The 13,269-nt window shown below is 47.6% G+C and overlaps 1 protein-coding gene across 1 annotated transcript; it reads right to left on the bottom strand.

Annotated features, from left to right (window-relative positions):
• Positions 1-6,074: 6,074 nt before the first annotated feature.
• On the bottom strand, positions 6,075-12,737 carry KLF11 (KLF transcription factor 11). Its single transcript, XM_088536248.1, has 4 exons — positions 12,695-12,737; positions 10,566-10,820; positions 8,281-9,274; positions 6,075-6,313 (listed from the first exon to the last, which is right to left on the bottom strand). The coding sequence occupies exons 1-4, from the start codon at positions 12,734-12,736 to the stop codon at positions 6,075-6,077; spliced, it is 1,530 nt and encodes a 509-aa protein (XP_088392374.1). The 5' UTR covers position 12,737.
• Between the last annotated feature and the right edge of the window lie 532 nt (positions 12,738-13,269).

Raw genomic sequence — 13,269 nt, 5'->3', positions numbered from 1 at the left:
AAGGATGTGGATCCCAGAACACAGAGCTATAATCCAGTCTAGAAATGAGGCATTGCTCCAAACCGCTCCGACATGCACACTCATAACGTGGACTATCTCCTCTGTAAGAGCCTTCAGCAAGACTGAACCTCAGCCTTCTGCAAGCTCAGATGCTGCCCCACCACTGAGCAGCAAGGTTTGACAGGAACAAAGGCAGAAGGGGGCAGAAAAAAAGGGAACTAGTTTTCCTTCAAGTTTTGCATCAAGGGCTCACGTCAACATTGGCCAGGCGTCTTCAGCACCTCAGTGACCCAGAAAGAGCCTCCTCAAAGAGAGGACAAGTCCTTGCACTGCACTGAAGAAACAAGATGGTCCCTCGAGGGCAAACCCCTCAACACACCCTCTAGAAAATAATAACATTATTTCAAATGATAGCACTTTATCTTTCAGTAAGAAAAGACTGTTTTTAGATAAATGACTGTCTGAAGTGTGTCAGGAACACTGCTTGTTTCTCTGCACTGCATCAGGAGTCAAACTATAAGAAATCTGGCCATTATGTTAGTTTTCAGCAGCTCTCAAAGACCTGCTGGGGTGAACAGATTATGCTTGTGCGGAGAAGAGTTAAAACACAGGAAACCCCAATGCTGGTGCTGCAGGCAACTAGGAGTCTCCAGAAGGAACGGAGGAAGGAAGGCAGAGAGCTGTGATTTGACCAGTGCTGGGGTGAGCTGGCTGCAAAGAACACAGAACAGCTATCCACCATAACTGGAGCCTTCAGGATGCCGAGTCTTAACGTTCCTCCTCTGTCCCATGGCCTAAGACTTCCAGTGCTTCTCCCCTCCAGTTCTTCTCCCCTTCCCTTCCCCTTCTCCTTTTGCAAACACCATTGCGGTTTGTGAGGCACGAGCCTGCCTGCCAGCATCTCACCTCAAAGCTCACGGAGGAGAGCCGCTAACTTGGTGATAGCTCCCCGCTTGGTCACATCCAGGTCCCTGCTGTCACTCAGTCTCCTCCATAATTTTAATCAAGCAGCAAGGATGACGCCCTCTCTACCCCAAGGCTTGTTAGCAGTTTCGCCACAGCAGCTTTTTCATTCTGGACATGGGACACGGCAATTATTTGCAGAGCAGTGTGAGTTCATCTGAGCAATGATAACCAGCAGAAAAGGAGTCACATGGAACTGAGACTGCAAAGAAGAAAACAAAACCTAGAGCCTTCCCATCTAAAAAATATCCTCCCAGGAAAAGGCATGCTCTGGCTTTCTGTATACAAGATACACTTAGGGCCTTTTACATACATCCCAGAAGTAAGTGTTACTCAACTTCCTCCTATATTCAAGGACTGAAGCGGGAATTCAGGAAGGCTGCATTTGGCAGAGGAAGAAAACAGACTGGAAAAAAAAAAAACAACCAAGTATCAACATGCTTTTTGTAGAGATGATAATGCCACAGTGTAAACTGCAATTGCTGCGAATAGACATGGCTGAAGTTTTGCAATGTTCTCCTAAATTAGCTTGCTCTTTCCTTAGTCCATATGTGAAATGTAACCTTTTTTGAGTCATGATTTATTCTTTCTTCATGTGTGAAAAGCTTGCCTTTTTGTGGCCATAGTCTGCTTGATTTAAGCTGCCATTCCAGGCACGAACAGAAGGGAGACAGACATATGGGCTCGCAGATTAGCTTAAAAACTGTTTGGAAGGTTTATTCTAGCAGGTGAGTTCGAGATGCTACCCTAGGACAGGATTCTGCTCACAGATCACAGATGAACCATGGAGCCTGCTTTATTCACAGTATGTTTAGCACCACTTTCACAGTCTGGCCTCCACAAAACAGAGCAAAAACAAACTCTGTCTGTGGTAAAAGTGGATTTGCTCAGTTGATTTCCCCACTGGTTTCACCCTCACAAATCCAGGACAGTTCAAGTGCAGAAGCACAGAGCGTTTTCAGGGCTGACTGCCAAGAACAGGGTTGCACACTGCGATGGAAATTGTCGGACTAACCTTGGTCACAGGTTGTTGGGCTGGATTTGGAGACGTTGAGCCTCAGGCGGTGAAACACTAAACATGGAACCACCAAGCAGTGTGGATGACACCTGCCCACATAAAACAGCTTAAAAACAGATTCTCACTTCCAGTATCCTAACCAGGTGATAGACACTTACCAGCTCGTGAGTGCAATAAGGCAATCCATTGAAATAAAGGTTTGACTGTTTAGCCTTACAAGCACAATAAAGCAAGGTGGATCTAACTGTAAAAATGCTCCACTAAGCCAGCGAACACATTGGGTACACATTCATTCTCCTATGGAAAAAGTACTCACTTAAATTGATTCAAAACCACTGGAAGCCATAGAGAACTTTGCTTGGGTGGTGACGGCTAGCACAGGGATAGCCAGGAAAGCCCCTTCACGTGCAAATCCTCCTCTCACACATTTAAAGCTAACCCAGATGTCTACCTCCACCAGGAGGCCCCTACTGCCTTTTGCTCCAGCCACAGTTTGGTTCAGGAGAAAAAGGAGAAAGATGACAACAGAACTGTGAAATCTATATTCTTGCTTCAGTATAAGCAAACCAAAGGGAAAAGGACACAGAATTCAGGAGCTTGGGGGTGGCATGGAAGGAAGAAAAGAACTGCACAGGATATAACTTGTTCAGAAAAATCCTACCAGAAAAATAGCAGAAACAGACAGCTATTTTCCCACAGGGAGACTGAGCAGAGTATTAGGGAGATCTAAAGAATGTAGAAGTTTGTATTGCTACCTCAGAGCCTCATTGACCCTGCAGTAAAACCCTCCCAGTTGTTTTCTTGACTGGGAAGTCAAGAAACATGCCATCCATCTCTGCTATCTTCCAAGGACTTGCAACAACGACATGCTCTTCTGCGGGGAAAAAGCCTTGAGACCGTGCTCCAAGGCAGCTCTTGACGGACGACTACAGAAACTGGGTCACCTTTCACTTCAAGGCAGCATCAGAAAGCTGGAATCCACACCCCATCCCCCGCTTTCCTTCCACTAAGCTTCATTTGTGCGTCCATCCCTATTTCCATGTCATTGTAAATTAGTGGGAGCGGAAACCTGACCCTTAAAAACGTGATTCTGCCAGAAATAAGAATTGCTGTGAACTGGAATCAGAAGGCTGGATAACAGCTGAGTTACTTTAAATAACAGTAAGAATAGTTGCTGCTGCTACCATCATCCTCACTGATCGCCTCTTTCCCAGCTGAGACTACATAGTCACACGTGGTCATTAGAAAGACTTCCCCACCACACAGCGCCCAGGAATGGCAAGAGCCAGGGATAACGCACCCATCTTTGGGTCAAATTCTCGTCTCATCTTTATTTCTATCATTCACGCCATGCAGAGCTCACGACACGAACAGAGCAGCACTTGGATCATTATTACCTTTTGCTGATTAACCTCTGGAGGCCGTGCTAGAAGAACATAGTTACAAACTGCAAGAATCCCATTTTCAGAAAGCGTGCAAAAAAAAAACCCCGAAACCACGGTGGTGATGTACACATCCTACCCAATATACAAGAAGTGCTGTGTAAAAGTATCAATGGACAAGCAATGGTCTTTTAGTCAATTTACAAAAGGACAAAAAAAATCCTTAATTTTCAGGTAAGTGAACTAGCGGGCCCCAGAATCTTCCACTAGTCTAGATATATAACCTAAACCAGATGTATTTATATAGTTCTGGCATGGACATTTATAGGAAACTTGTATATTTACATTTTTTTTTAATGATTTAAAACCAGCCATATTAACTTTTATTTAATAAAAGGTATGTAAAAACAAGTACAAAAATGTGATCCATTTCTTTAAAATATAGGCTCAAAAGATTGAACAATGTTGTTCAGGCTATAAAGTGCAAAGGGAGCAGTTATCCCAGTCATGCTTAATCCAAAAATAACCCTTACACAGCAAGAAGGAACAGAAAAAGTAAACGGAGAGCAGACACAGCCACACTGTGGCTTAGTTATTCATGAGGTTCACAAGGAAGAGACTTGAATGTCCCAGATGCAGATGATAAGAGGCAACACGTGCCCCACATGCCTCACAAACAGGCTGTAAGGAATCACAGGCCTGATAAACCTAACACCAGGGAGTCAGCTTTCGGTATCATGACACACATAGGCTATACACATTTCTATGAAACTCTGTGTTCTGCATCATTTCCTCCTCGTGATGCAACCAACTAACACAACTGATTCAATTATAACAGGAGCTGGCAAACAATTTTGCTCAGACAAATGTAAGAATTGTTAGGGGGAGGTCTAAAAGGCTTTGAGACTCAAACAGGATGTTCTGATTAAAATTTGCCTTCCTCCTCCCCACCAGTTATAATGAAGCCAAAACGGTACCTGGAAAGCAACCTTCTTGCTCTAGGGAACTTCTGAGCAAAAAGCAGGACTTGTCTCTCTGCCACGCGAATTTGGGAGGCTGAACACTGACACACGACCACACACTCAGGGCACTCACTTTACCAGGAGGAGTTTCAGCAAGCCCTTCACGGAGCACAAAGCAGGGCTTGCACGTGCACACACACTCACAACACACTCTACGAATGATCATGTGTGTCAGGTGAACAACACCTGGACATTTTAAAGGTCAGGCACAAGGTTTAACAGCAGGGAGAGTCCAGAAGGAATAAACTATACAGAAGTATTTAATTAAGCTGGTGAGCTCTTAAGTGTGGGCTGAGGAAACCATGGTGCTGTCTCACAGCAGAGTAACAGGAACTGTTGAACACCTGGTAGCTGACAGCACTACAGCTCTACTGCCAGCTTGCTATAGATTCCACGTTGCAGATATAGATACATGTGTGTAACTGAGCAGTCCGAGTGTGCAGGGGTATTTTATGTTATTACTCGTTCCATGCCATTACAACACAGCACTCCTGCAGTCAGTGATGTTGCTTTTTAGGCATATTTATACTTGATGTAAAAGAAAATCCATTCAATGGGGAGAATATCTCATTTAATAGAAAAGGGTGATTTTTTATACAAAGTACTGTGGAGAAGGCCACATGAAGAGCATCATCAAGTTGACATTGTGGCTATTAAATTAAGACAGAATACTACTACTTCTGATGCTTTTGATACAGGTAAATGGAAGCTTTGAACAATTTCCTATAAGGTGCATAAGCATCAATACAAAAAAATCTATTTCTCCTGTACTCAAAATAATATCAACAAAGAAACAAAGACCCAGCTAACTATTCATTCCTTGCCTTTTTTTTTTTTTCCTTTTTTTTTTAAAATTCAGTAGACTTGGATATGCTGGTTTAGTAGGACTGAAAGGAAAGCATAATTTTTAGTGTCAAGACTTCCACGGTGTCTCTGTGCTTCCACATCCATTGGAGCTCCTGGCTCCTTCAAACTCCGCTCAGAAACACCCAATAGGCCAAACTTCTACCAAAAGTCACAACAGCTCCCACTTGCAAACTGTTGACAATTTCAACATTTCCTTCCCCCCAAAATAAAAGTCATTCTGAAGGTGACAAACTTTTAGACCTAAATGATTCTACACCTTTTGCACAAGGAGGGTCTAACAGCACCAGCCAACTGTAGGATCAGGGCAAAAAAGTGTGAAAACCTCCCAAACCAGAGGTATCAAATATTATATGCTTATAAAATGCTCTGAATTTGATTCTTCAAGCTTACTGAAAAGCAGTTTCCAAAACCCCGGGTCTCATCCTGCACACCTTTATTAATGCAGGCCAATAATTTGCCTGCATATCAAGACCAAAAGGAATAAATACAAAATATATTTGGTATAGAAAATACTAGTACAAAAATTAAAAATCACCCTGTTTTACTGTCCATCAAAATATTAACAGCAAGCATTACAAGTGATTTTTTTAACCTACCGCCAAAATAATTTCTAAAGAGTTCTGCTTTCCTGAAGTGCTGGTGATTGCATTTGCCCAAATCTTGAAAAAAAGAGACAGGGAAGGGACTGAGGAAAGGTAAGAGAGATTTCCCACACGGTATTACAAATCGAAGAAAACTGAAGTATGCACAAACGTGGATTAAGCCCCCCTGGCCGCCGCGTTGGCACCGCGAGGCAGTCTGTGGGCAGGGCCCCTCTCGGCGCTAGCCCTGGCCGCCGCGGCCCAGCTTGCCGAGCTCGGCCTGCCAGCCGGGCACCCTCCTGGCGGCCGCGTGGCGCCGCGCGTGCTTCGTCAGGTGGTCGCTCCGCATGAAGCGGCGCTCGCACACGGGGCACGCAAACTTCTTCTCGCCCGTGTGCGTGCGGCGGTGGCGCGACAGCTCGTCGGAGCGGGCGAACTTCTTGTCGCAGCCCTCCCAGTTGCAGCTGAAGGGTTTTTCTCCTGTAGGACATTAAAAAATATATATATTTGCTGTGTTACAGTTCTATCAAAGAACTTTTATCAAAGAATTTATTTATACCCCACCTTACAACAACCGAAGAATTTCACAGAAGAATTCATGTGTGCAGTCAACGTGAACTTAAGCACAACCTGTATTCCAGTTTTAGAGAAAAATCACAGATTGTTTTACTTAATCTCTCATCTCTTTAAGCCTTCTTTAATCCAACCCTTTTTTTCCAAAGACCCAAAAGACAGCTTAGTGGAAAAAATCACCAAAAGAAGCAATCCCTTGTCTCCATCCCTCCTACGGGACTGCAGCTCCAAGACTGTCAGGAGACAACACTGCAGGCAAAGGAAGCCTGGAGCAGCCTCAGAGTCCCGCTGAAGTCGCCCATTTCTGGCGACCGCTGAGGAAGGGCCTGTCCTGTCACCCTCACGCACCCAGCAGCCTGACAGGCACTCGGGGCACTTCTGGCTGCCCAGGAATAAAAAACAACTACAGGGGCTTTCAACATTAACTTTTGAGCATCCCGGGTGAATGCTTAACATTAGACCTCTTCTAAACAAACTTCTATATAAACAAATGTCAAGTTCTCAACAAACTTCTACATAAATACTCATCACATGGTCCAAGTTCATCAGAAACACTTTGGAGCAGAACGTGAGTTTCCACCAGGAGGGAAGCACCACAGGGAACTTTTAACCCTCAGCATATGAAATAAGTTTGACCCTCAAATACTAATATATAATGTAATGCTAATCAATAAGCAAAGGAGGACAAAAGAGAAAACTGCTCCGTCCACTGATCTTGCGAGGGTGCTTCATCTCCCATATATGTGGCTACAGTTGGAATAATGTTACAGGGGGACACAAAGCCTCTTTATGATGAGCAGCAGACATGCTCCAAATGAGGCACCTTGTTCTGCTCTGTCCTCATCCTGTAGTGCTGGTAAATGGAGGAGTCTGCAGCACTTGCACTCTCTAACCAGAAGCAAGGACCAGAAGCACATTTCTACCTCTGAGCTCTGATTTACAAAAAAGAACTGTTTCATTCAGGGATTAAGCAATTTGCTCAAAAAAATTTAAAGACAAGACAGCAAATTAATGCCAATTCTGACACAGACACCGATATCTGGTAAATCGCACCGCTCTGCAGTAGGGAAGTGAGATGAGGGAAGGAAGCCAAGGAAAAAGCAAAGTTTAGCCAAACATTTGAATGAGCTACTCTGCACTGGGCTTCTACAATGCCTGCCCCTCGATATTAAGAGCAATTCCCTCCAAGGGATCAAAACTGAGTTTTAACATGACAGGATCTCTAACCCAGGAACAGTGTAAGTCAAACACATTTATATCACATTTTATACAGCAAATCAGCTCCTATTATTTACCATTAGAACGTTCTTTCTGTAAGAACGGAATAAATCCACCCCGTTCCTGCAGCAGCTCTACCTTCTAACACAGTAGCCCAAAGTCTTCATCATACACATTTAGCCCAGACAAAATTCTAGAAAGCAACATGCAGTAAAACAACTATTTCCATCACATAAGAACAGTTTTTCATCACATAACAACAGTTTTAAGCAGATTCAGCTTTACGAAGCTCATTGTCCCCCAGAATTAGGGCCAGCTACCCACCAAGGCTGACTTGCACACCAAACTCCTCCCATACTCCAAACAAAACAAACAAACAAAACCCTGCACGATTCTCTCTGATCCAGTTCCAAAGGTCAGAATGCCACTCGTACCACACATGACACACACACGGGGCTAAGCCTGTGAAATTCTGCTAGCACTACGGGGTTGTCTGAGGTCTCAGAACAAAGTCTGCCCTGTTTTGGGTGCCCAGGGGGAATGAACCTCCTTTCTTCTCCAAGACGAGCAGACGTTTCCCCATCACCTCCCGCCCCTTGGAGCACCCTGACACAAGCAAAAGCAACAGCAACAAGAGACTTTTGTGTCCTACGCACCAGTGTGAGTGCGCAGGTGGGCTTTGAGGTGGGAACTCTTGAAGTAGGTTTTCTTGCACCCTGGGAAGCTGCAAACGTAATTCCTCCGTCTAGAGAAGTCCATCTGGGGGGCACAGCTCTGACCAGAAGCTATGAACATGGGGGCAGGAGCAAGGGGCAGTAACTTGGTGCTCCCGACAGTCATTACTGTTTGTGGGCACTGTGGTGGCTGCGTGACAGCAGTCTGTGGGAGAACCAACATAACAGTCCCCTGAGGCACAGAAGGTCCCATGAGCACAGGTTGAGACAGAGGAGTTGTCTGTGGCAAGATGGGCTTGACTGGAGTTGGAGCTGTTGGAGCTGTTGATTTGACATAGGCATTAATCATACTGCTCTGTCCATTCAGAGGGATCATCTGACAGAGAACGTGGGGGCTTGAAACAGAGACAGGTGTCCCCGAGGTAGCTCCTTTCTGCACGTCGTTCTCACAGTTCTTTGGTAAGTGGGCCCGTGGCGAAGCGGGCTGGACTGGGAGCTGTCCTTGGTTGGTCACAATATCATTGGAGTCGTGCACGTAAGGCTGAGGTCCTGGAGAGCTTTTGATGATTAAACCATCAGCAGCGCATGTGTCCTGGGGCAGCCTGGAGTGTCTGGGGTCACCTGCTGCACACCAGTCCTGGGAAGTGCTGCAGCCTGCGGCTGCCTTCGCCCGCTCGTGCGCAGCAGGAACGTGGGGGCGGGCAGCAGCGTCACCCGTGTGACGTATCACGCTGGTTGCCATGGCCCGGCGAGGCTGGGGGGCAACGGGCTCGGGCATCGCGGGCGCCCGAGCGCGCGGCCTCTCCGCGCTTACAACCGAGGGCTTCGTGGCGGGAGACGAACCGGCGGCAGGCGTGACGGAACAGGCAGCCGTGTTTGCCATGACAGTCCTGGGTTTGGAGTAAGTGACTTGTGAGGGCAGCAGCACGGCAGCTGACATCTCCACAAAGTCAGGGCTGTGCGGAGGGGTCATGCACTGCAGAAAACAAAACACCGTTTCACAACCGTGCTGTGTTATAGGACATTCTCCCACAACTTTACTATGAAAACAAAACGATCCCTCTCAAGGTTCTGAAAGCCAGCACAGCGCAGAAACTACGATAAAAGCACATACTTCTCATCTGATGGCCATTTTGAACAAGTCCAAAACTCCACCAGTAAAAGGAAGACAGCAATGCAGGTGTAAACCTGCATAAAACATTGTGTGTCTCATTGTACAACAAAAAAAACCCTCCAATTTCTTCTCCCTACTAATGAGCGCAGCCTATTAAGATGCTATGAGCTCTTTGCTGTTCACAGAGAATAGATTAGCAATACATAGCAACTTAGATTTCAAACTTCTATTGAAATCTGCATCTTTTAATGATTGCCCAGCCAGCTCATGGCTACTACTGAGTGAAACATGACTGGAAATGCCCTCTCTTATTTATCCATTTCTTTGTGTGCTCTCTTGCAGCTACCCCATCTCCTTCCTTCTTGGACACTGAAAATTCAAGCCTATTTCCTATGCTGTTTGGGAGACAATTCCAATACTAAGAGGCAGGAGTATGACAAAAGCCACCCACTAACCAGCTGTCGTCCCACCCCAATTATTTCCTCTACTCTCCTTTTGCCTGATATACCTGTATACTAAAATCCTACCAGTTGAAATATGGATCTTAAGCGTCTAAACCTCAACAGCATAAAGCTCTTTCCTAGCATCGTCCTTCATTGCAACATAAATTGCAACAAAAAATGTGATTCAACTGACATTAGTCAGTAACCATAGACTTTGAAGAAACAACAGACTGCATGTAGAAACACACAGCACAAGTTACCGTTATGAAATAATAAAATTAATTAGTCTTTATGATTTCTCTTACAATGTTAAAATGAAATCAAACATCAGAGTCTTTTTCTTACAGTTCTTGCAGGTAAATCAATGCCAAGCCACTGAGTTTCAATCTGCCGCCCTCTTCTTACTTGAAGGACTCCAAGAAAATTATAATAACTATCCAAATAAGCTTTCTTCGCATGATTGTCCAAGTGAATATCCTAGCAGTTTTCCCACTTAACAAGGGATCAAAGCACTACATTTACTATTCAGGAGAGAGCAGAAAAAAAACAAACGCAACAACGGGCACCTTAATATTCTATGTATTAATCTACATACACACTGTTGGCTATAGGACATCTATACTGCATAAATATCTTTTCCAGCTAGACCAAAACATGGCAGGGATGCAACGTCATAAATATATATTTATTTGCATTCACGTCTTCCTTACCAGTGTAGATAAATAATCCTTTGGCAATTCAGACGTAGCTTCAGTGTGCATTGTGAAATCACCCGAGTCCGAGAAGGGTGTCAGTGGCCTTATCTTTAATATGTCACCCTTCTGTGCTCTTTGACCCCAGGAGCTCATACAAACAAGCGCTTCCACGGCTTCAATGTCATTCCTCTCCAAGGCACTGCAGGTCGACCTCTCGCTGTCGTGACACTGTCTTTCCCGGAGCGATTCGCAGATGTCAGCGATGTCAACCTGAAGGTAATCGGATCACGGCTGTTAGGGCAAGTCAGAAACAAGGCTGACACCACCCACACACTGTCTGCTCGTGAGGAAGGTCATCGGAAAGGGATGCCAAGACCGAGCAAGACTTTTATCAACCTGCTCTGCTCTCACCCTCCTCCTTGAGCAGCACGCAGCTCGTCTCCCCATCCCAGGGGTGGTTTTGTTGTTTTCTCTTTTCTTCTAAACAAGTGATTTTCAGGAAAGAAATTGATACACAGAGCATGAAGTTCAGATTTCCAGAGTTACTTTCCTGGATTACATTGCTGTGTGCAAACACATCCCACATTCGTACACAAGAGGAAAGAACAGAATCTCAACTTCCAAAATGAAAAAGCGAACTTTAGAGAGGTGAAACTATTTCCTGGACCAAAAAGATGACTGTTACTTAGCAGTAATTTGTAATAATTTAGAAAAATAAGTCTCGGCTGATACTATGGTGCTATGAAGTCTGATCCCTGTTCTGCCATTGATTCAGGGCACCACACTACAAAGCATTTCAATCTTATTTAACCAATAGAGAAACTACAGGGAGAGGAAAGGAAAGGAAGTCCCACCGTATTTTGAAAAATACATATTTGTACCGTATCTTAAAACACACAAAATACCACACAGGTGCTAAATATCCCTAAATGCACCATCAGCAACACGAAACAAAATTAAATGGTTCCTGAACAAAGTCCTCACAGCGTGTATGGCTGTGACTGAAAACCATGGCGTGTTGTTCATTTATCCCTCACGTGCGGTTTCGATTTCCTCTCACCCCTCTTCAGCCACAACCAAGCGTCCCAACTTCCTCAGTCTTCACACACACAAAACTAGGTGTAAAAGTTGGGATTCAAAAGCACGGGCAAAGATTCTTGAACCCCAAGCTGTTACACGGAAAACTTGCATATTGTCCCCGAGACTTATCGCTAGGAGATCCTGTCCTCATGACAGGGATGGGCACATATTTTAAACACACTGAATAAAGAAATGCCTTGTTTATTACTATTAGGTATTGCAGCCACAGAGGATTTTCCATAAAACAAAGAAGTACCAGACGTGGAAACATCAAAATTAGGGGCAGCAAGTAATTAAAGCATTAAAAAAATCTAAAAAAATTAACTGGTATAAGAAGGACATTTAAGCATTTCCATTGAAAAATAATGAAAATGGGAATGAGAGCAAGAAAACTGCCGCCTGTAATAGGCTGCCTATCAGACGGATGAAGCAAGCGAGGCTCCGCACGGACTCTGGGAGTCCCTTCGCCACACCCAGCTAGAGATATATATACAAATATGCATATATATATACACATATATATGTATGCACATACATACACAGGCACATACCGCGTACGTACGCAAGTTTTCCCTTCAGACGGGAGCTTTCCCAGAGGACACCGGCAGGAACGGCGCCGCGGGCGGGAGGGCGGCTCGGAGCCGCGTCCTCAGCTCACCCCGCGCCCGGGCTCGGGCTCGGGCTCGGCGGGACCGCGCGGGCGGCCGGAGCGCCGGATCCCGCCCCCGCCTCCTGCCCAGCCCGGCGGGATCGAGCGGGCGCCGGAGGCGGCCGCGCCCGCGGAGGAAGCGACGCCCTGGGGGCTGCCCCGGGCGCTCAACGGTCCCAACGGTCCCGCCGGGTGGCCAACGGTCCCAACGGAGCCCCCTCACCCCGCCAGGTTACGCTCCCAATCGACCCCCCGGGGCAGATAATGGTCGCGCCGGCGCCGCCCCGGCCAGCTAACGGCTCCCCGGTCTCCCCGAGTCTCTCGCCGCCCCCCGCGCAGGTAGCGGCCGCCGCGGAGCCGGTACCCGTCGCCGGGGCGCACGTGCCCGGCCGCGCCGCCCGGGGGTCTCCCTTACCGCGTGCGCATCTGCCACGTGCGAGCAGGGCGAGCCGTGCATGGTGCGGGCGGGCGCGCGGCTGCGATGTGAGCGGCACCCGCAGCAGCGGCACCGGCGGCAGTAGCGGCGGCGGCGGCGCCGCCTCCTCCCCCGTCCCGCCCGCGGCGCCGGGAGCCGCGCGCCGGGGAGCTCCCCGCGCCGCAGCCGGCGCACGAGGGCGGAGGGGAGGGGGGGCGCGCGGCAGCCAATGGCGGCGCGGCGCGGCCCGCGCGCGGCCAATGAGCGGCGGCGGGCGGCGTGACCGCGGCGTGGCCGGCGGCGGGGGCGGCGCGTGGGCCGCTCCCCGCGGCGGCGGGAAAGGCGGGAGCCGCGCGGGAAGCGCGGGGGGAAACTGGGGGAAAGGTCGGCGCGGCGCGGGAAAGGCGGGGCTGGCGGGAAGGAGGCGCGGGGCGGGGCCCGCGGGCGCGCGCATGGCGGGAGCGCGCCCCGCGGAGCTGCGCCCTCCCCCGCACCCGGGCGTGGGGCTGCGCCCTGCCCCAGGGGCCATCTTGGGGAGCCGGCAACAAAGGGGAGCCGGGTGCAGCTGGGGGGGG

The sequence above is a fragment of the Tinamus guttatus genome, unplaced genomic scaffold (assembly GCF_059628265.1).
Source record: "Tinamus guttatus ecotype Peru unplaced genomic scaffold, ASM5962826v1 Tinamus_guttatus_pri_ptg000653l, whole genome shotgun sequence".
Lineage (NCBI taxonomy): Eukaryota > Metazoa > Chordata > Aves > Tinamiformes > Tinamidae > Tinamus > Tinamus guttatus.
Note: the sequence above shows the minus strand (reverse complement) of the source record. Positions and strands in the feature narration are given on the sequence as shown.